The 24,527-nt window shown below is 46.3% G+C and overlaps 1 protein-coding gene across 4 annotated transcripts in view; it reads left to right on the top strand.

Annotated features, from left to right (window-relative positions):
* The window catches only part of LOC147111547 (T-cell surface protein tactile), a 242,668-nt gene that overhangs the window by 137,429 nt on the left and 80,712 nt on the right, over nt 1-24,527 (top strand). For all 4 annotated transcript variants that reach the window (XM_085998617.1, XM_085998614.1, XM_085998615.1 and 1 more), the window contains exons 3-4: nt 4,757-4,881; nt 22,984-23,197. In XM_085998617.1, the coding sequence (XP_085854743.1) occupies nt 4,757-4,881; nt 22,984-23,197 (339 nt within the window). The remainder of the gene's footprint in view (nt 1-4,756; nt 4,882-22,983; nt 23,198-24,527) is intronic.

Raw genomic sequence — 24,527 nt, 5'->3', positions numbered from 1 at the left:
GAGTTTGAGGCCTCCGATGCGCAGGGTGTGGCTGGAGATGATGATCGATCTGCCCCTTTAAGAGCTGTCTGGCGCCAGCGTGTCTAGCCGCACTCGATAATTGACAGCACCTGCGCATGCCCGCCCGCGGAGATATTGCGTCGCGCCGCCGGATTAGCGCCTTAAGACTGTCGTGCAGCGCCTGATTTAGCGCCGCAATCACCTTCAGGGGCGCAGGTACCAAATATCGCTGGAGGTGGCGATAATTTGCACCTGGCGCTAAACTTTGCGCACCGCCAATACTAGCGCCCCAAACGGGGCGATACTGAATTTCTCCCCCTAGGACTTTAAAAAGGACTGACTTTTGGTTTCTGTGAAGATAGCAGGAACTGTCTGTCTTTTGGATTGCCATGGGACCAGTCTCAACGCGGACGTCATGAATGGCAGGGGCCTTTTCATATTCGAACTTGTGTGTTTTGTGGAAAAACACCTTTTTTCCATGGAGCCGGGATGTTTGGATGGACAATGAACTTTGCAGGCCAAAAGTAACACCTCTGGACTCTTTCAATGAAGGAGCAGTCAAGAACTTAACAAAGAGTTAGCACTTCGAGAACTGCTCATCTACAGTAATGACCTACCATTGTTTTCATCAAGATGACCAATCCAGGTCAGAGACATCACCAGGAAGACCAACTAGCGTCTCTGCGACCATGGTAACCAGGAATCGCCCAGCCAGTTTTGTGTATTATACGGGGTATAAATATGCTGAACTTTGGGGATTCAGGGCTTGCTTTTCTCTACCATCTGGAATGGGGTTCTTCGCGTAGCTATGCGTCCGTCAATTCTCCAGAAACGCCCGAAGTGAGTGCCTCGCCGTACCACCTGAACGTAACTTTCTAGGCCTCATCGCATGCCTCTGTTAGACACGGTTTTGTCTCTGGAGTCGAATGGAGCCGGGACCACATGAATCAATGACAAGGGCTGGTAATTATATCCAGCATACACCTCTAGACATCTCCAGGACCGCCCGCGTGTTTGGCTGCTGAGGAACAGCAAGTGTCCAAGACGTAGGCTAACAAGTGTGTGTGTGTGAGGAGGCTTCCAAGTGTAGGTTCTGACCAAACCGGGAGAGGGGTTTAGTTAGAAGGGTTTTTCCATTATCTAGGCTTAGACTCTGGGAAGGGGTTGGTTCAGCGTAACCGACAGGGTGGGTATTTTAGTCTAAGATTATGAGCTAGTGTCCACGGTCACCTACTCATTATGCTGTAAGCGAGAGGAGTAGGGGTTGTCGTTTTGTGAGTGTAATAAAAGGAATCGATATTTGACCAACCTGAACCGTTTCGTTTCATCTGAGTCAATTATAATCTATCCATAGTAACTCCTTGGGTCCGAATTTGGGGGTTGTGGGGCTTGTGGTTTGCGATATAATTCGGAAGACCAACCGGGTGGCATCTGGTCACGGCCGGGTTACACAGTAATCCCGCTGGGGACGCTGTGCATGAGGCATAGGAGAAGACCTATCTGGCTTTGGTCTCTCTCTCTGTGTGGGATTACCGCTAACCGACGGGCTAGGCAGGGACTATTGGTAAAAGCTCCTGCCGTCCAAGGGAAACAACCCAAACCGGGGAGTTTTTGATACACGGGTCAACTCAAGGGAGACTCATAGAAACACGGGGCATGCAAAAATACCCTACACAGATACAAAATTGGCTAAGTGACAGGAAACAGAGAGTAGTGGTGAATGGTTATTTATTGGACTGGAGGAAGGTACACAGTGGTGTTCCCCAGGGGTCGGTATTAGGACCACTGCTTTCCTTGATATATATTAATGACTTGGACTTGGGAATACAGGGCACAATTTCAAAATTTGCAGATGACACAAAACTTAGAAATATAGTGAACAGTGAGGAGGATAGTGATAGGCTTCAAGAAGACATAGACAGGCTGGTGGAATGGGCGGATACGTGGCGGATGAAATTTAACACAGAAAAGTGCGACATGATACATTTTGGTAGGAAGAATGAGGAGAGGCAATACAAACTAAAGGGTACAATCCTAAAGGGGGTGCATGAACAGAGAGACCTGAGGTATCTGTGCACAAATCGTTGAAGGTGGCAGGGCAGGTTGAGAAAGTGGTTAAAAAAGCATATGGGATCCTGGGCTTCATAAATAGAGGCATAGAGTACAAAAACAAGGAAGTTATGATGAACCTTTATAAAACACTGATTTGACCTCCACTGGAGTATTGTGTCCAACTCTGGGCACCACACTTTAGGAAGGATGGGAAGGCCTTAGGGTGTAGAAAAGATGGCCACAATAAATACTTGCTACAGTAAGGAACACAAAAAATTTGCTTTTTTTCCCCTCCTCTCAAAGAAAAGTAGAGATGAAGTAGTCCTTTGGAGCCAATTGATTACTTCATCCATTAATACTTTTGGGCCTAGAAATTAATCTTGGACGGTGAAGCAAAGCGGGCAGTATCGAATCGACCGCCCATTATACGCAGCGACTGGTGACTGCAATGGAACTGAATATCTGGCGCTGTGCATGACGGGCGGCCGATCCCATACCGCCCGTTTTGCGCCACCACCCAAGATGAATTTCTAGGCCAAGGCCTCTCATTTTCTTCTCCGAAGGTGATAACTTAAGCTAGGGTAAATTTTTACAGGCAACGGTCATCCAAGTGCACATTCTTCGTATTTGGACAAAGACCGAGAATGTCAACAGGCTTTTTGACTGTGGAGAACATCACAGTCGAGTCTGTTCCTTTTGTCACCCGATGTCCATGTGCCTGCCCTGTCTAGCAGTGCTGACTGTTAGCAACCAGGCTCAGTGTCACAGCCTGCGGAGCAGTTACCCAACAAACCATTTCACTGGGGAGCCAATTACATTAAAAAGAGATTCAATTTTGAACGTCAACTTCAGCTTTGTTCCGTGGGTTTAACAATGAAAATATTAGTAAATATTTCTCTGACAAAGGAAGAAATTAAAATAATTATGCTGTGCATGATCTTTTAATTGCTAAAATTTCTTTAAGTTTACAGGGACAATCTCACAAAAAATAGTTCCATGTTAATTTTTAAATAAATTAAGTAATCAAGTTTTTTCTGGGCAAGTGGACAGCTGGGTTTGAATCCAGTGTGGGTTGATGCGATGAAAGGAAGGACGAGTTGAGATAACCTCCAGTCAGCTCCTCATCGATGTAATCTCAGCATTAAAAGGACAGTAATTCACAACTACCCAATACAAGGGTGGTTGGTGTGAGATGTAGAAAAGTTCAAACTGCTATTGGAAGGGGAGAGCTTCTCTGAGGTTGAGTTCAGGGTTCTTTGTTGGGAGAGAGCAAGTTGTTTGACGCTGTGTCTGAGAGTATTTGATGCTGATGCTAAGTACAACTAATGGAAAAATACTTAATTACCAACAGTGGCACAAATGATCAATGCAGAACTCCATTGTCCCACAGTGTGCAAGCACATATATGCACACACATATACATGCACACATGTATAAACACGCATGTGCACACAAATGCTCAGGTGCATGCACATGTACACAAAAATAAACAAAATACTCTTCTTTCAATGAAAAGTGTAGTAAAGTTGCATTGAAAAGCCCTGGTGAAAGGGTGAAAACAGGCGCTAAGTGGGTACTGTGCTAATAAGACATGCCTGTTTGAAAGTCTGGCTTTAACTCGCAATTTTTGGGCTAATTGATGATTTCCATGATTTAAACTTACCTCGAGGCGCTAAAACAGGCACCTGCAGGTTTAGCATTCAAAGCTGATTAGAAGCAATTTTCGTGGAGCGTTTTATGTAGCCTCCATGCGCTCACTTCCACTAAAGGTGTGGATGCGCTGGCTGAGATACAATGGAATGTTTAAAGATGGCTCAGGGACCGAGGGAGAGGCCGCACAGGTTCTTGGATGTGGCACTGGTGGTCCTGGTGGAGGAGGTCCAGAGGTGTAGGGATGCCCTATATCCGCAGAGGAGAAGGATCTCGCCCTCCTATCCATCCTGTCCCTCCTGTCTTGCTCTCCTGCAGCAGCTGGTGCTGCTCTGCCTGGCCTCATGTCCTCCTCCTATTCCTTCTCCAGACTAACGGGGACCCCTAGCAATATGCCCATGGCCAAGCACTCCTTTTCTCCTGGTGACTCCTATAAGGCTTCCAATAAAGATGGAGTAGCACAGCACTCACTCTTTTTAGGTGAAGTCCTCAGAGAATTTCCAGAATAAATGTTGGTGCTGGTGAAGTCTTGACAAAGTGTCCGAGAAGGTCTCCCGAAGTGTCTCAAAAGTCCTTTTCAAACCTCCAGCAGCAAGTGAACAGTGAAAGCTGAGCTTGGCTTTAAGTAGCACTCAAAATCCTCAGCAATTACTTCTTTACTCCTGTTCAGTTGGTCGTGGTTAGGAGAAGTTGTTAATTGAAGTGCTAGCCACCAGAATGACATGCAGCCTCTTTAATGAGTGCTAACAGGCAATTTAGTTTCAATCCCTTAACAATCCTTGGGGCGGCCGTTCCTAGCGCATGCTTCAATTCCTTTACCAAGTTGGTGTCTTGCACTAAAGGCGGGCTAAACTGGCGTTGCAGCTCAAGACCCCACTTTGGCCACCTCGGAGGCTTTTTAGTGCCTAAAGCATCTGGGGAAAATCGCCCTCTCAATGTTTCAGGTTTTTGGTTGATTGTTTAATAGGCTGAGCAAATGCACATTCTTACCATAGTTACAGTTTTGTTTTTAAAGTCACTTATGCACATTTATTAATTGTAGATTTTCCTTCAGTTAATTTACAGGAGATTGCAGTGGAATCACCGAGCATACTCGAAGTAATGCTGAACAGCACAATACTAATCCCCTGTGGTTTCACTGCTGCTGCCAAGCACGGTTTTACACTGGAATGGTTTACAGTATGTGACTGCTCTTAACCATAATCCTCAACCACACATAGTATTGAAGAAATGTTAGACTGCACTGTTAGTTACAGATGTCAATACTCTCTGCTTGGTTCTGTTTTAACTGTTTAATTTAATCGCCACAATAACTGTACAAGTTGGGGAATACTGCAGTGTTTGATCAGTGGTTGACTGCACATTAAATGTGTATGGTGCTTATATTAAAACAAAGAGACAAGGGCATCTGATGTGCTCCTTTGATATCATTCAAGGTTATTGGTTCAGATCCAGTACAGGCACCAGTAGTAGACAGTCTCCTGTAGGTCTTTACTGAGGATAAATGTCTCTGACTAATTCAATATGTTGATAAATTTATAAGAGAACATTGGAGTACTGTTACATAAAAAATCGTATAAAGCCAGACGAGTCAATTTAAAGCCACTTAAAGGATGCACTTGGAAAGGGTAGAGTTTCTGCTGCCCACCTCAGTGCATTGCCATGGACTGCATTGTGGGTAATGGTGTGCGTGCAGCCCATGATTTTCCGTTCGTTAATTGTAATGGATGGAAAATCTTGGGCTCTGAGTGTACAATTCCCCCCTCACCCCAACCATGTGCTCCCGCTGGGCAAGGTTCTGTGTCAGGAGTGCACAATTGGGAAATTTCTTTTATGTCTTAAAAACATATTTGACTGTTTAAAGAATTCAAGATTTCTGTGACATTGATTGACTTTTTCATTATGCGGCCTTCAATGACAGACGACAGGGCTGCACTTTGCCTCTGTAACACCTAACCTGACATTCACAATTCACTGGCACCCTTTGTCTTGTACATGAAGGAAGAATAGCCGGCATTTCCTGATATACAAAGGCCTCGATACTCACAGGGAGGTGGGGAGGGAGAAGGTGCGCATGTTTGCGGGGGCGGGGGAAACTCTGAAATGCTGGGAATGCGGAGATCCTGCTGAATTTAACGGCAGGACCTCATTAGCAATTTTTTACACTGTTTCCCACTCGGCACCTGACCAGATTGACAGGCTGGCCGGCTGCTGGGCAGGACAGCCAGTGGTAGAAGATCGGGATATGGTGGTGGGGCTTGGAGTGCTGCAGCGAGAAGGGAAAGAGGGAGGGAAAGATAGGGGCATAAGGAGGGGCGATTGGCAGAGTGGGAAGATCGCGGCAGCAGGTTTGCTTGAGGGGCTGGGGGGAGCACTTCTGCTCCTCTTGGCCCAAAAACAGTGCTCTAAAAAGTACATATCTGCAGCAGCCGGCAGCTCCCGCCTCCCTTTAGCTGCTGAATGTCCCCAGCCCGGGAAACCTGGTGATCCAGCGTTAAATTTAAATAGCTGCCAAAATGTGAGGAACAGAGTATCATCTAAATACTATGGTCATGGACCCGTGGGTCGGGTTTCACATATTTAACCCCCTTACCTGACCCTCTCCCAGCTGTGGTGGGGGGAGCGGTTTAAAATTACCCCAAAAGTATCTGGAATCTGAAAATAAACGATTTGAATTAAATAAGACTACAATACTCAAAACCGGAATGGGTGAAAATATAATTCATAGAAACATACAAAAATAGGAGCAGGTAATAGGCCATTCGGCCATTCGAGCCTGCTCCGCCATTCAGTATGATCATGGCTGATCCTCTATCTCAATACCATATTCCCGCTCTTTCCCCATACCCCTTGATGCCTTTTGCGTCTAGAAATCTAGCTATCTCCTTAAGTATATTCAGTGACTTGGCATCCACAGCCTTCTGTGGTAGAGAATTCCACAGGTTCACCACCCTCTGAGTGAAGAAATTTCTCCTCATCTGAGTCCTAAATGTCCTACCCCATATCCTGAGACTGTGACCCCTCATTCTAGATCCCCCAGCCAGGGGAAACATCCTCCCTGCATCCAGTCTGTCTAGCCCTGTCAGAATTTTATACGTTTCAATGAGATCCCCTCTTGGGGGCAAGGTATTGACTTGGATAGAGAACTGGTTGGCGGACAGAAAGCAAAGAGTTGGAATAAACGGGTTGTTTTCCGAGTGGCAGGCAGTGACTAGTGGGGTACCACAAGGATCGGTCCTAGGACCCCAGCTGTTCACAATATATATTAATGATCTGGACGATGGAATTGGATGTAATATCTCCAAATTTGCAGACGACACAAAACTGGGTGGGAGGGTAAGCTGTGAGGAGGATGTCGTGAAACTCCAGTACGATTTGGACAGGTTGGGTGATTGGGCAGAAACATGGCAAATGCACTATAATGTAGATAAATGTGAGGTTATCCACTTTGGTGGCAAAAACAGGAAGGCAGATTATTATTTGAATGGCAATAGATTGGGAGAAGGGGAAGTGCAAAGAGACCTGGGTGTTCTTGTGCACCAGTCGCTGAAGGTAAGCATGCAGGTGCAGCAGGCGGTTAAGAAGGCAAATGGTATGTTGGCCTTCGTAGCAAGAGGGTTCGAGTACAGGAACAAGGATGTCTTGCTACAGTTGTACAGGGCCTTGGTGAGACCACACCTTGAGTATTGTGTGCAGTTTTGGTCGCCTTACCTGAGGAAGGACGTTCTTGCCATGGAGGGAGTGCAGCGAAGATTCACCAGGCTGATACCTGGGATGGCAGGAATGACATATGAGGAAAGATTGTGTCGATTGGGCTTATACTTACTGGAGTTTAGAAGATTGAGAGGGGATCTCATCGAAACCTATAAAATTCTGTCAGGCCTGGACAGACTAGATGCAGGAAAGATGTTTCTGATGGCTGGGGAGTCCAGAACCAGGGGTCATAGTCTAAGGATAAGGGGTAAGCAATTTAGGACTGAAATGAGGAGGAATTTCTTCACCCAGTGAGTGGTGAACCTATGGAATTCTCTGCCACAGAGGGTGGTAGAGGCCAGTTCATTAACTATATTCAAGAAAGAGTTGGATATATTTCTTAAGCCTAAAGAGATCAAGGGATATGGGGAGAAGGCAGGGACAGGGTACTGAATTTGGATGATCAGCCATAATCTCATTGAATGGTGGAGCAGGCTCGAAGGGCCGAATGGCCTACTCCTGCTCCTATCTTCTATGTTTCTATGTTTCATTCTTCTAAACTCTAGTGAGTACAGGCCTAGTCAACCCAATCTCTCCTCATATAACAGTCCTGCCATCCCAGTAATCAGTCTGGTGAATCTTCGCTGCACTCCCTCTATGGCAAGTACATCCTTTCTTAGATAAGGAGACCAAAACTGCACACAGTACTCCAGGTGTGGTCTCACCAAGGCCCTGTACAACTGTAGCAAGACATCCTTGCTCCTGTACTCAAATCCTCTTGCAATGAAGGCCAACATACCATTTGCCTTCCTAACTGCTGGCTGCACCTGCATGTTTGCTTTCAGTGACTGGTGTACAAGGACATCCAGGTCCCTTTGTACATCAACATTTCCCAATCTATCACCATTTAAATAATACTCTGCCTTTCTGTTTTTACTACCGAAGTGGATAACTTCACATTTATCCAAGTTATACTGCATCTGTCATGTATTTGCCCACTCACTCAACTTGTCTAAATCGCCTTGAAGCCTCTTTGCATCCTCCTCACAACTCACGATCCCACCTAATTTTGTGTCATCAGCAAACTTGGAAATATTACATTTGCTTCCTTCATCCAAATCATTGATATATATTGTGAATAGCTGAGGCCCAAGCACTGATCCCTGCGGTACCCCACTAGTCACCGCCTGCCACCCCGAAAAAGACCCATTTATTCCTACTCTCTGTTTCCTGTCTGGTAATCAATTTTCAATCCATGCCAGTATATGACCCCCAATCCCATGTGCTTTAATTTTGCACACTACCCTCTTATGTGGGACTTTATCAAAGGCCTTCTGAAAATCCAAATACACCACATCCACTGGTTCTCCCTTGTCTATTCTACAATTACATCCTCAAAAAACTCCAGTAAGTTTGTCAAACACGATTTCCCTTTCATAAATCCATGTTGACTTTGTTTAATTCCGTTGATATTTTCTAAGTGCCCTGTTAACACATCCTTTATAATAGACTCTAGCATTTTCCCTACTACTGATGTTAGGCTAGCCTGTAGTTCCCTGTTTTCTCTCTCCCTCCTTTTTTAAATAGTGGGATTACATTTGCCACCCTCCAATCTGCAGGAACTGTTCCATAATCTATAGAATTTTGGAAGATGACAATGAATGCATCCATTATTTCCAAGGCTACCTCTTTTAGTACTCTGGGATGCAGATTATCAGGCCCTGGGCATTCATCCAGCACTATTTTTTTACTAATACTAATTTCCTTTAATTCCTCATTCTCACTAGACCCTTGATTCCCTAGCATTTCTGGGAAGTTATTTGTGTCCTCTTCTGTGAAGACAGAACCAAAATATTTGTTTAATTGCTCAGCCATTTCCTTGTTCCCCATTATAAATTCTCCCGTTTCTGACTGTAAGCGACATACATTTGTCTTCACTAATCTTTTTCTTTTTACATACTTGCAGAAGCTTTTACAATCTGCTTTTATGTTCCTTGCAAGTTTACTCTCACTCTATTTTTCCTTTAGTATCTTTAGATTTTATTCTCTGGGGACTGGACTGCTCAGCTTGTTCTAACCCATATGATGGGAGCAAAGTCTTGTCTCTCCATCAACTAAAAGGTTCTTTACTAAATCAGTATGGCTTGTTGGGAGTTCATCCATGGCATAAAACTTCCCATCATTTAACATTAATTCACGCTAAGTTGACACATGTGCTGAGAGAGGAAATTACATAATTCATGTTCATATGGAAAGGTGGCCTTATGAACTCAGAAGTAAAAGTAATACTATTAATACAAATTTGAATTCATGATTATTCAAATCAGAAACCTCTTTGCATCTATACTGCTTTATGATCCAATTACCTTTGGACTGGATGCACTTCGGACTCAGTCCATCACTGTTCCTATTTGGTCATTATACTCCATGCACCATGGAGGCACATTTGATCTTTTAGGAGACATAAGAACATAATAAGGAGCAGGAGTAGGTCATACGGCCCCTCAAGCCTTCTCCGCCATTCAGTAAGATCATGGCTGATCTTTGATCTCAACTCCACTTTCCCGCCTGATCCCCATATCCCTTGATTCCCCTAGAGTCCAAACATCTATCTATCTCTGCCTTGAATATACTCAATTACTCAGCATCCACAGCCCTTTGGGGTAGAGAATTCCAAAGAATCACAACCCTCTGAGTGAAGAAATACCTCCTCATCTCAATCTTAAATGGCCGACCCCTTATCCTGAGACTATGCCCCCTAGTTCTGGACTCTCCAGCCAGGGGAAACAATCTCTCGGCATTTACCCTGTCAATCCCCCTCAGAGTCTTATATGTTTCAATGAGATCACCTCTCATTCTTCTAAACTCTAGAAAGTATAGGCCCAATCTACTCAATCTCTCCTCATAGGACAACCCTCTCATTCCAGGGATCAATCTACTGAACCTTTGTTGCACCGCTTCTAAGGCAAGTATATCCTTCCTCAGATAAGGAGACCAAAACTGTGCACAGTACTCCAGTTGTGGTCTCACCAAGGCCCTGTACAATTGTAGTAAGACTTCCTTACTCTTGTACTCCAACCCCTTGCAATAAAGGCTAAAATGCCATTTGCCTTCCTAATTGCTTGTTGTACCTGTAGGCTAACTTTCTGTGTTTCCTGTATGTGGACACCTAAATCTCTCTGAACACCAACATTTAATAGTTTCTCACCATTGTTTTTCTGTTCTTCCTACCAAAGTGAATAACCTCACATTTCTTCACATTATACTCCATCTGTCACCTTATTGCCCATTCACTAAACCTGTCTATATCTCTTTGCAGTTTCTTTGTGTTCTCATCACAACTTACTTCCCCACCCAGCTTTGTATCGCCAGCAAACTTGGATACATTGCACTCAGTCTCTTCATCCAAGTCATTAATATAGATTGTAAATAGCTGAGGCCCAAGCACTGATCCTTGCGGCACCCCACTAGTTACAGCCTGCCAACCGGAAATTGACCCGTTTATCCCTACTCTCTGTTTTCTGTCCGTTAACCAATCCTCTTTCTATGCTAATATATTACCCCCAACCCTTATCTTATCTTGCGTAGAAACCTTTTATGTGGCAACTTATTGAATAACTTTTGGAAATCCAAATACACTACATCCACTGGTTCCCCTTTATCTACCCTACTACTTACATCATCAAAAAACCCTAATAAATTTGTTAAACATAATTTCCCTTTCATAACACCATGTTGAATCTGGCAAATCATATGATTTTCTAAGTGCCCCATTACCACTTCCTTAATAATGGATTCCAGCATTTTCCCAACGACTGATGTCAGGCTAATTGGCTTGTAGTTCCCTGTTTTTTCTTTCCCTCCTTTCTTGAATAGCAGGGTTACATTTGCTACCTTCCAATCCACTGGGAGCATGACATAATCAACTGACCTTCCTCATCCTGGACACCTCCGGACTGCTATGTTCAGTGGTTATCTTCTGCATCACCTCTGCTCCATGGCAAGTGAATGTTTCTCAACTGTTACACTTTTGGGATTTTAGTATTGTCCTCTATTCCAACAGTCTCGCAGCTATTCCCATAAGTACACCTTTGTCCTCTGGGAAGTACAGCCTGTACTGTACTGTGTCTTTGCAGAGATGTGACTCAAGAGTAGAAATCTGCTGAGTGCAAAAAAGTGGATTCATTGTAATCTCGCAATATGTGACCACATTCTCTTTAAAATAATTGATATTATCACACAGACTACAGATTTACAGACTAAAGTCTCTGAAACATTACTCATGATAATTAGCAGGTATTGAAAGTATATGATACTGTACACATATAACATAAATGTAAATAGAATCTCTGTAATGGGTTAATTACCCTTAGTAAGAACAACTTCTTATTTAATTTAAGCATCTATCAATCTGATGATCAAAGTTCTTAATATTGTGCTATAAGTTCCATCTGTCTCCACTTTAGCTCAAAGCTTAGAACTAACTTTATGATCTGTTCTGGCCAACAGCTTTTGAGAGAGATTCTTCAGTGCCTCAAAGCTTCAGCTTGTAGCTTATGACATCTCAAAAAGTAGTTTTGGAAACCTCAGATGTTTGCCTTTCCCCCACAAAGTAAACAATCTTTCATACATCAATCTGATTAAAAATAGGACTTCATAAAATGCATATCCTAATTTAAAGGACATTGACAGGGATATGGGGCAGAGTTTTCTATTTGAGTTCCTGTGGTTATTAGATCACCTGGGTGTGGTGAATACGGAAAAGTCAGGTGGGGAATTTGATTGGACAGGAAGTCAGGCAGGCTCCTTTACCAGCGTGCACACTTCTCGACTTAATTTTCCTGATTTTGCTTCACTCAGGTGACCTAACAGCCCCAGGTGCAGTAACAGGAACATTTGCCCGAAAAACACTTCACATTGTCTATGGTGTCATCATTATGGAACAAAAATTTGCGATCATTCAGGTGGACTCTTGCAGGAACTTCAGCTGCAGCTGCAGCCCACCAGCATAGCCACAACAGCCAGGACTTGGATACACCAGATCCTAGCCCTAGATTGCCAATTCCTCCATGGCTTTGTGGGAGTGGAGCCTCTGCCCACCCCTACAAGAGTCTTGACATAATGGGGTGCTCAGCTGGCAGAAAAGCCTTTCTAAGTCGGGTGTTTTCACACGCCAACCCTCAGTTTGGAAACACAATCACGTCAATGGAGGTATGCCTGGTCTGCCCAGGTGCTCCTCTCTGATACTCGGCCAAAGTGGGGCCAACCAGGAGGTCCAGGCCAATATCAGGGCCTGCACTCCTTAAGATCTGTGGACCCTCCTGACCAGATGTGCCCAACCTGCCAAAGGCTCACTTCTCCTGACCCCAGTTATGAGAATTATCCCTTGTGGCTTATCTGAGGAGAGGGTTTGAGACCCACTGATATGCAAAGCTGAACCTTCCAGATTGAACAGCTCAACAACTCAGGCAGGGTAACATAGTATGACAATTGCAATCACTTTGGTCCAAACTTAAGAGAGTCTTCTCAGGAACACATAGTAGAACTTAGGGGTGCATTTCTTCAAGGGCTCTCGCACTCATAGCCATATCTTTGGTGTAAGCATCACAGAATCCCTGAAAAAACAGTGTTTATAATTACATTTCCTTGAAAAGAACACACAAATGGCAGAGTATTGTTGTGATCCCATCACTGTCCGGGCTGAAATCAACTAATTTAGAATAAGGATTAAACTTTCTGATCTGGATGGCACTATGATGTCCTATCCACAGTGAGTCATGTGTTTATCCACCATTTACCCCATGAAGTGACTCAGATCAAGATGTACTTTCAGGAGCTGTTTTTTACCCCTTGGGCAGTGAATTCCTTGACAGCTTTCCCAGAATTTTCTGACTTATGCAATAAACTTACAAACCAGCCCCCTGACCAAATGTTGACTCCTTTCCTGTAGATTGGCTTACTGTCATTTATAAGGTTAATTGAGGTGACTGTAAATTTTAAATAGCCATATATTATAGACATCGGAGTTAGAAAAAAATTAAAAACCATTGTTTGATTTACCTTTTTAGTTCTTGGGTGTGGGCTGTAGGGGTGGCGTGTGCCCAGTCAGCTCTGCCCCTGACTGTCTCTGAGCGGTTCGAATCGCTCCCACACCCTGGGTTCTAGACGCCGGACTTAGGTACAGGTGGCGATACAGAAATAGAGTAGACAACTGGTTTGGTGCAAGAAAACCGTACTTTTATTAAAGGCACAATAAAATCACAACACTGAAAATTACTAGAATAATTACAGGCATATAAAAGTACACTTATTTGGGAATGGGGAACACATGGCACATCGAGGGAACAAACACATTAATAATCCCCCTACCCTTGTCCCACCCCCAATACCTAACTAGATTGAGCTACGAGGGGCCAGGGATTTATGCTCACCAATGGGGTTCCTTTTGACGGTTCGAAACCTGTCGATTAAGCCGGTTGTGGTTTTTGGGGTTCGCTCTTTGTGTCCTTTGGGGCCTGCTGTCGTCACGTGGTCCCAGGGCGCGGCGGTGGAGTCGTCTGAGTAAAGTACCCTCTTTTCCTCCGTTAGAGATAGGGAGTAAAGTCTTTGTTGGGTACTTTACCTTGCAGAATGGTTGTTCTTCTGGTGGTGGTCTAGTCGTCAAAGGTTTTGTTGCAGTTGGGGTTTGGTTGGCGGTCTATGGTGTTAGCTTGAGTTTGTTACCGCGGTGCTCGTGGTCGTCAGCTGCTCCTTCTACCCATGCATCGAATGTCCGCTTACCGGGTGTGTGCCCACTCGTCCCCAACGCTTCTTTACGATGCCCTTCTCTGCTTATCGGCATTGCCGTTCGTCTTGTCTCGCCTGCCCGTTTGCGGCCCCGTGTGTCCTGTGTGTGTTGAGTCGAGAGAGCGGGGCAAGAGAGCTTGGCTACCGGTGGGCCTACAATTATATCGGTTCTTCACCCCTTATCTGCGCGCGAAATCAGGTCAGTTCTTTGTTTAATTTTGGCGGGTTCGTCTAAAATGATTACTGTCATTCACTTTAAATGCTTTTGGGGTGGTTGTCTCCTTTTTTAATGGCTTCAATATCCTGGCTGTTTGTCATTTATGAAGTTTAATTGGGTTTTCCTGGCTTGGTAGCTACTTTGAGCTGTTACTGATTATTTATACAGAAAGTTAAAGGCCTCAAGATTAGGTCTATCCTGAGTCGATCTGTTTCAAGATGAAGAATGCATATTCTGTGTTTATCTAGCTGTCTGACTTTAGAAATGACAAAGTCTTTCACACAGATCCATGCATGTTAGGTTTCGTTTCAGGATTTGAATGGGCCTGCTTTTGCAGGGCCTTGCTTTTTAAAATCCTGCAAGCTTCTGTCATGAGGTTTCAGAAGCCATTTTCTTTTGGGTACCCTTTTTAATAACTTGTCCATACAGGGCCCCTTTATCCATAACTTTTGGGGAATGTGGGAATTTTGAGAACCCTACACTCCCCCCTGTTGATGCTAAACTCGCTTTAAGTATCATCCTTTCAAGGTGAGCAAAATTCCCGACCCTCCATGGTCAATCTTCCCCTGTAATTACCTATCTATGATCCCATGACACATGCATTTCCCATTCTGTAAAAATGTAGTGTATATAAGCATACATATGCAGAATACAGTCATTTACACACATCCAAGCATGGAGGGGGTCCAATACCCCTGCACCACTTGATACACATACACCTTTATTAAAATAACACGTCGAAAGTCTTTATTAAAAACAAAAAAAAAACAACAATCTTTATTCAGAAACACAAACAAAATTCAAACAGGTGTATCTCCCTCCACCTTAACATAATGTTCCTTCCAGGTCCTTTGGTTTTGGAATTCTAGTATTTAGCCTCTTCCCTTGCACTGAGTGCACACTAGGTACAATACTATTCCCAGCTGGCAAACCACGAGGATGTGGGAAGCCAGTCTAATCCATGAAGGGACCTCTATGTTTTCAAAAATGTCCCACCAGGGTGGAACCACAATATCCAATATTTTGGCTCCTATCTCTACCGTCTTCTACTCCAGAGTGTAGAAACGTTTCTGTGAGACTATTACTGCTTTGAGTATTTTGGTAAGGTGTTCTGGGAAAGGGGGGAATTTCATAGCCGAAATGCGCTACATATTTTTTGCAGGGTGGTAAAATTCTCTTTTACAGTGAGGTGAACAGTGGAGGGTTCAGGAATGGGGACAATTCATTCCTGGGCCACTTGAACTTCTGCCTCGGGTTTAAAGCAGAAACTGCTGTCACTTACCGGACACCAGCTATGCTGTCCATGCTGGTAGTGGGGCACACCTGTGGTGACACAATATGTCCCACCTCCTGTATATGCTACCTGTGGGGGAACATGGTCTTGTGCCATTACCTCCATGGTACAGTTTATAGGTTTTGCGCCAGCAGCTTTAAACCCGCACTGTGGTTTTGAATATGTGGTCAACTGCTGGGGACACAGTATTATGTGTGCTCCCCGGCTCTGGCACCCCGAGAGGTCAGTACCTGTCATAGCGTGTTCCCACTTTATGACATAAGGTGGGACCGCTGTGAAACGGATGTGTGCACCCCCTTGAATGACTCCAATGTTCTCTACCCTGTATACCGGTGTGGGTTGGGCTGTCCTACCCATGACCGGCATTTTTACTACTATCCCCATGATAGTGTGGTTAGAGCGTCCACAATCTACTGGGACTGGGTAGGCCTCAGAAGCTAGCCGGAGTTGACACGGGCTTAATGCATTCTCAAATGGGTGGAGGGCTGCGAGGTGTTTGTTGCTGATCCAGGAGGGGACTAAACCCTGTTTTAAATCCTCCAGATTACTGCGGCCCTCGCCCAGCAACCATGCCCCATACAGTACGCACACCTCGTTCTGTGCAGCCTGATCTGAAGCATTTCTGTCCTCTCTTGTAAGGGCATTCACAGTTTTGGTGTGTCTTTCCAGCTCAGCTATTATTTCTTTTAAATGGACCATCATGGCCTGGTCCTCATGTAAGGCTGAGCCTACTACCTTATTTTCATCCATTAGGATTTTCCTCAATTGTGTTTTTAGACCGTTTATCTGTGTCTGCAACTCTATGTCATCCAGCTGTTGATGACAGAGGACCCTGTGTTAAACGCTGTAAAAACATCATTCCAGGCTCCCCTTCTTTGTCTCCCCACATTACCAAAAAACTCATGGTGTGTGGTGTACAGTTCTGTTTTGTCTACATTGGCAAAATCGAACTCGTAGAATTTCCTAAACATCTCTTTTAACAGGGCCTGGTATAGCTGTTCTGTCTCTTTGGGGCACCACTCAGGTAAGTGTACCTCGGTGAGGTTCAGGATCACGGAAGCTACCGCGTAGTGTACCCCCTGGTATAGCACCTGATCCGTCGGCACTAGTACCAGCCCATTCCCTGGTCCCTTGGTGGTGGCAGGGCGCCCCTCCCTGTGTGTCCTTGCGGCCTGGGTCGTGGGCAGGGGCTTCCGGGCGCGTGCCACTAGCTCAGTGGCTTTAACTGGGGCTGGGAAACGCGGGACTATGCAGGTGCGTAGGTGGGAATCCCATTCCACCCCCTTCCCCTTATCCTGCCATGATGCGGAGAAGATGATGGATATGCCTGTGGGGCAGGCCCTTTGCGACCCCCACATGCAGACATAAATTCCCTGTTCCGACTCCCACCACTTATCCCAGCACACTCTAGCCCCCCCTCGGGTCCCTGTGACCGTCCAGTAGGTGTCGTTCCCTAGTCGTACCCAGTCAGCTGTACGGTCCCCCATGTCTCTGCTCAGCTTTCTGAGCCACCACCACCTTCCCAGGGGAATCTGTCATCTGCAAGTCAGGCACACGCGTTTCCCCTCAGTGACCCCAACCCGTGAGGCCACAACCTGTACGCTGGGGCAGGGGAGGGAGGCCTCCCCGTAGGTGAACCTGGTCTGGTTGGAGTATCGGGTGGAGTTGGATCCCAGCCACCCTGGCCATCTTCCCTCATGGGAATAGATGGCGAGCACCTCCGCGCCTCGTTCGCCGCCCCCAGTAGTCACAACCGGTGCTCTCTCTCCTGAGCACCCATAGATGTGGGAGTCCTCCACGTCACCTCGCTTCCCAGTGCTCATTCCTATCAGGGCGAGTAGGAGTACACCCCCCTTCATCTCGAAATCCCTTCTGTAAAGAGACACAAGAGCATATGGCCAGGTCTCGAGGAGATTCTTTGGCTTGGGTGAAGCATAGTCGAGTCTTGCGACCTCGACTTAAAAATGCTACTACTATTTAAACTACCAGTCATCTTGTTTAAACTTAAACTAAACATCCAAACTTAACAATATCACACTTAAATTGCATAACGCATAACTATGTACATCCGCCGCCCGTCTCCGGGCGGCCAGCCTAATTCCTGTTCGGGCTGCGGCACACCGCTCCCTTCGGTGTAGCCGCACTGTCCTCTACTTTCGGTCCCTCGCAGCCTGTGGCTGCTGGCTGGGAACCTTTGTCCTTAGACCGATCCCTGACTCGAGAAGCTGCCCTTTTAAACTGGGGAGCCAGTGACCACGGTTTCCTTGGCTGGGGCGTTCGTGGGGACCTTCTGGGGACTTTGGCGGGTGGGTTTTTTTTGGCTGGTGGTCCTTTAACACGAGCCACTGCCCCCTCCTGTGCGGCCTGTGAACTTCCCACTACCGCTGGCTGGGGCTCTTCATCCTCAGGCTTTACCTCTCCTAAACCTGTGCTAGGGGCAGGCAACTCTACGCAGCCTGATGTTGCAGGCTGAGGGTCCTCACTCTCAGGTCCCACCTCATCTGAACCTGGGTCAGGGGCGGAGTCTTCGCCCTCACATCCCACCTCATGTAAATCTGGGTCAGGGGCAGGGTCTTCGCCCTCACATCCCACCTCATCTAAGTCCCAGAGGAGTGGGGGAGTGTCCCAAATGGTGGGTGGGATGGCCTCTCCCTGAAAACAGGCCACAGCACCTGCCTGTGCAATCTGTGTGTTTCCTCCTGCTGCAAGCTGAGGATTTCTATCCTCAGACCTTGCCCCAACTGGCTGTTCCCTTTTCTCGGGCTTAAACAATTTGCATTGGTTAATGTAACTAGCAGCCTGTTTTAAAGTCTTGTCCGCTGCCCTGAACGGACCTTCTATGAACTCCCAATTCTTTCTCCCTACCGGTACGGCCTTAAGGACGGGATCTTGGGCTTGGACCTGCTTTAGGTCCAGGGCCAAAGCTAACCCCTGTGTGCCTCCCTTGTCCCGGATTGCGGCCACCGAACCTGTCCGATAGGGGCCCCAAGACTCTCCTTCCCTGGCCCTCTGCTTGGCCACCTCGTTGGTCTTTTGGTTACCCTTCCACGTGGTATGGAGGGATCCTAAATCTATGGCCAAAGGTTTGGCCATTTCCCCAGCCTGCTCGTTCCCTGTGTATCCCATTAGGCTAATGGAACCTCGTTAGACCTGGTTGAATTGGTCGGGTCTTCCGAATGGACCACCATGCTGGAAGCTCCAGTGTCCACCGAATATCTCCCCTGCATCGTCTCCGCCCGCATCTTAACACAGGGCCTGCTCCCCTCATCGTTTTCAAGGGGACACAGGTCGACAGGCTGCACTGGCTGTAGTCAGGGCTGTGGGTTGGATGGAGCTGGTGGGGTCAGAGCACCGGTAGTTGCTGCTACTCTCCCTTGGCCAGTCAATAGGGACCTCATGGCATCCAAAAATGACTCGACCATGGCGGGAGGGATTCCTGTCTCTGTCTTTTGGGCTGGGGCTGTGGAATTCTTTCCCTTGTTATCCTTCCAAGGGTTTTTGCACTCCTTCCCACACCCGTAACAATTGAGCTTTGTGCTAGAAGGGTTATTCCCTTCCTGATGCCAATCCTTCCTACCCTGTCCGGGTTTTACCTCATGCACCTTCCCCTTAGGTGGGTGTGCATCGGTTCCCCTACCATTCCTATAGGCTAGGGTCAACTGTCTGATCACCGTAAGTTCGGTGGTCAGGGGATTCCTAGGGTCGAACCAGACTTCCGCCTTGGCCCGGACCTGTGGCAAGCTGTTTGCCACCAGGCAATGGAACCAGTGGGCCAGTGGATCCCGGTTCAGAAATGCCCGGTTAGGTGCCCCCGGACAGGCGCTCCTACACACTGGCCATAACCTGTCCGCGAAAGCCTGCGGGGTTTCCCCTGCGAGCTGCACTGTCTTCTCCACACGGGAGAAAGGACTTCCCTCATTCATCCCCATGGCCTCCAGAACTTCATCCCTGAGCTCCTCATACCCGCACTGCCCCCTCTTACACTCGTCAGAGAGGGATTGGAGGAGCTTACCCTCCAAAGAGAACAGCAGCATTTTGGTCTGCTCAGTTGATGCTGGCTGCCTGTTCCACTTCCCTAAAGTGGACCGAGTTGTCCCCTTTTTCGGTGAGCTTTGGGATATGGCTCACCATAGCCCTAAGCTGTTGGGTGCCGTAGGGTAATACGAACTGGTTTTGGAGGGGTCCCTCATCCTCGTCATTAATGGGTGGGCCGATCCTCCGATGCCAGGCTGGGCACATCGGCCCTGGTTCCAGCCTCTCTTGCGGGGGTCGTTCCACCTCCGCTTCTACCCCTGACTTCACCCCCCCTTGCTGCCAGACCTCGCTAAAACCTGGCGCTACGGGTGGTGGTCGTGGGACCTCCTGTTCCTCAACCGGGTCGTCCCTTGGCACTACCTGTGATGTCTGAACCTTTCTCCCCTCGTTCCCTGTAAAATCCGCCTGGGCTGCCTTCGGGCTTATGAGGCACACCATGCCCTTTGCCTTCCTTAGGGTCAGGCTCAGATTCTCTATTTGTTCCTTGCAGGGGCCATGACCTGCATCTTCAAACCCCTGTTTGCTCGCTAACTTATCAGGTGCCTTTATATCCTTCACTTTCTCCTCCTGCTCTCTTACTTGTCTCGCTAGTCAGGCGTTCTTTTCCCGCAACCTCAACTCACTGCTCTTGGCCTCGGTGACCTGACATTGTAGGTATTCCAACCTGGCCTTATGTTCTCCCATTAATTGTACCCTTTCCTGATTCAGGGCCTGCAATGCTACCAGTAACTTCTCCCCTGCTAGAGCCTTGTCCTGGACCTTCAGGGCTGACTCCCTTATCTCGGCTGCCTGTGCTGCAACGAGCCTGTCCAAAAGCTGGACCTGTTTCTTGAAGCACATCAGCCAGACTGCCTTCTCTAGGGATTTCTTGTGATCCTTCCCTTCTGTCCACTTGGCTGCGGCATCTACCGGACGCCCAGCCTTTAACGGATTGGTGATCCACTTCTTTGTGATATTCACCTTACTGAACACATAATCAGAAATCCTCTCTTCCATTATGGTTTGCTCTTCCGAACCATTGTCTACTGTATCACATCCCTGTTGCCGGTGTCCTGCCATGGTCGCCATTTCTGTAGGGGGTGGCATGTGCCCAGTCAGCTCAGCCCCTGACTGTCGCTGAGCGGTTCGAATCGCTCCCACACCCCTGGGTTCTAGACACCGGACTTAGGTACAGGCGGCGATACAGAATTAGAGTAGACAACTGGTTTGGTACAAGAAAAAACGTAATTTTATTAAAGGCACAACAATATTATAACACTGGAAATTACTAGAATAATTACAGACATATAAAAGTACACTTAGTTGGGAATGTGGAACACACGGCATAACGAGTGAACAATCACATTAATAATTCCCCTACCCTTGTCCCACCCCCAATACCCAAATAGATTGAGCTAAGAAGGACCAGGGATTTATGCTCACCAATGGAGTTTTCTTGACAGTGCGAAACCTGTCAATTAAGCCGGTTGCGGTTTTGGGGTTTGCTCTTTGTGTCCTTTGGGGCCTGCTGTCCCCACGTGGTCTCAGTCTTGGGAACTGCGAAGGTCCCTCAGATGGGTTGAGTCCGCTGATGCGGTAAGGGCACGGTTATGGATTTGTCCGGTAAGTCCCCTTTTCTTTTGCTGGAAATAGGGATAGTAAAGTCTTTTTGTTGGATACCTTAGGTTGTAGAGTGGAAACCTCGGGTTTTGTTCTTCTTGTGGTGGTTTGGTCATCGGGCTTCGTTGCAGCTGGGGCTCGGTTGGTGGTCTTCGGTGTAGGCTTGTTCTTTTGCAGCCTAGTTGTCTTCGGTTGAGCCTGCCCCGCCGTGCTGTGACGTTGATTTTGCTGTTTGGCTCCGTTCCTCACACGGTGCCCCGATGGCTCGCCCTCTTCTGCCGTGCTGAGCGTCCTGAGCGTTTGGCCCCCGGTGTTATGGTGGGCGTCCTCCGTGTCAGAGCGGGAAGAGAAGAGAGAAGAGAGACCTTGGCTACCGGTGGGCCTACAATTATATGGGTTTTGCCGTCCCTTATCTACGTGCCAAATCATGTCTAGTTCATTGTTTAATTTTGGCGGGCTCGTCTAAGGTGATTTCTGTCATTCATCTTAACTGCTTTTGGGGTGGTTGTCTCCTTGCTTAATGGCTTCAATGTCCTGGCTGTTTGTTATTTATGAAGTTTAATCGGCGTTTTCCTGGCTTGGTAACTACTTCGAGCTGTAACCGATTATTTATGCAAAAAGTTAATGGCCTCAAGATTAGGTCTATCCTGAGTTGATCTGTTTCAAGATGAAGAATGCCCATTCTGTGTTTATCTAGCTGTCTGGCTTTAGAAATAACAAAGTCTTTCACAGGTCCGTGCATGTCAGGTTTCTTTTCAAAGCTTTGAATGGACCTGCTTTTGCAGGGCCTTGCTTTTTAAAATCCTGCAGGCTTCTGCCACGAGGTTCAGAAGCCATTTTCTTTTGGGTACCCTTTTTAATAACTTGTCCAAAATCAGGGTCCCTTTCTTAGCAACTTTTGGGGAATGTGGGAATTTTGAGAACCCTACAGGGCTACACAGGCAAGACTGCATTTATTGCCCTGAGAAGGTGTTGGTGGGCCTTCTCCTTGAAGTGCTGCAGTCCACGTGGTGATGGTACTCCCATGATGGTGTTAGGAATATATTGTCCATGTAGAAGCATCTTGCGTAGTGCAAAAGGAACGACCATGTGGCTCCATCAAATTAGTCTTTAAAGGGACAGGTGTCTTGAGTTTCAGTCAAAGGATGATGACTGCTACTAGCCAAGAGTAGTAATCTATGTGTTGCTTTTGCAATATTATGGAGAGGATCTGGTGTATTAGTATTGAGCACAGTGCTTTCAGGCATGCCACATAATGCCACAGATGCATTCGCACCCGTACGACCAGATTTAGGAACAGCTTCTTTCCCAGGGCTGTCATCCTACTGAACTCCACAAATAAACTCTAAAGCCTGCACATCTGCCAATGCACTTTATTATGGTTATGTTTATGTTAATGTATTACAAGCCAAACGTATGTTGAATGTTTAAATGTCTTAATCTAAATGTACACTCTCGGGAGCCGCAAGCCTACATTTCGTTGTACTGCACTTGTGCACTAACAATGACAATAAAAGTTGATTTGATTTGATTTGATAATTGATACATTTTGCACAGGAAAAATACAGAATCCTTAGTGAAGGTTGAATTTTTTTTTGATAGGTAACATAACAAATTTCATTTAACTCTTAAATGTTTTTCTTCTCTATTTTAATAGAAAAAGAATGGAACTTCGGAGAAACTTATACATGCAAATAGTCTTGGATCTGAAATGAATAATTCCAGTCAATACAAAGATAGAATCCACCTGGACATGAACTATAGTTTGTATATCAATTCTGCCCTGGCAGTGGATGACGGAGATTTCATATGTCAGGTGGTAACATCGTACGGCTCAGGGACCAACACCACAACTAAAGTCAAAGTATTTGGTAAGTCCGTTGAAAAATAAAATGTTTGAATTGTACTAAAGCTATTGCAATAGTAAGTGATCTATTACTGAGTTTGAAAGTGATTCAGAAAACATATTTATGATGTTGATGCTGTTTTGGAACTAGCTTGACATTGTGTGGCCCTTAGGGGACATTTTTGATGATGCTGCTCCTAGTGTGGAATCTTACTCAATGGCAATGCACATCGGGGAATCGAGCATAGAGGTCAGCATGCATAATTCATGATGCTCCCAATTTTCCAGGATTAACTGGAAAAACGGGAGCAGCACAAATCAGGTGCACTGACCTCCATGCCCTATACTCCTCTCTGAGTTCTCGTTGAGCAAGACTTGATGCCAGTAACAAAACTTCATGGAACGGTAGTGTAGAGGTTATGTTACTGGACTAGTAATCCGGAGAACATGAATTCAAATCCCACCATGTCAGTTTGAATTCAGTTTAAGAAATCTGGATATATTAAAAAGCTCCTAAGTGACCATGAAGCTGTTGGATTGTCATAAAAAGCAGACTGGTTCACTAATGTGCTTAGGGAAACCTGCTGTTCTTACCCAGTCTGGCCTATATGTGATTCCAGTCCCACACCAATGTGGTTAACCCTTAACTGCCCTCTGAAGTGCTCTAGCAGGCCACTCACTTGTATCAAACTAGGGATGAGCAATAAATGCCCGTCTTGCCAACGATGACCACATCCTGAGAAATTAATATTAAAAAAATGCACCTTCTTGTGATATTTGTGCACAGGAACTCACCTTTCTGAATGCAATTAAAGGCACACTGCCCAACAGCTTCAATCAAGTTGGTGAGTTGACTGCCCACTGTGCAACTGAGACACATGGAGCAGAAAACCTCAGCTTCAATTCTTGTTCTCTGTTGAAATAACTCATCACAGCTGGAGGAGGGGGAAAGGAATGGCATTACAATTAACCTCACTGCCCAGGCGAAGGAGAGAAAACATTAATCAGGGTTGGTGCTCTTGATTGCTATCCAGCGACTCCTGCTGGAAAGCCCACATGTGGACATTTGGAGGGAGATTTTTGTCTTGACCGTTAGGACAGTAATCTGGCAGGACAGATCACCCATCCGTTATAGCACCACCCCCACCCCCCTATATTCATTCATTCATTTCAGTGGAATGAAAATTGGGCAAGTTCCATAAAGAGCAGATGATCTGCTCTGCCAAATTACCACTCCGGCAGTGAAGCTGAAAATCTACCCCTGGGTGTGGACAGGAGTAAGCTCAATGATGATAAGACCGTGGACTAAGTTTTGGAGTTGGTTGAGGGATACATGTCGGCCAGGACACTGGGAG

The sequence above is a fragment of the Somniosus microcephalus genome, chromosome 10, assembly GCF_052327205.1.
Source record: "Somniosus microcephalus isolate GS21.2 chromosome 10, FLI_Smic_1.0, whole genome shotgun sequence".
Taxonomy (NCBI): Eukaryota; Metazoa; Chordata; class Chondrichthyes; order Squaliformes; family Somniosidae; genus Somniosus; species Somniosus microcephalus.
Note: the sequence above shows the minus strand (reverse complement) of the source record. Positions and strands in the feature narration are given on the sequence as shown.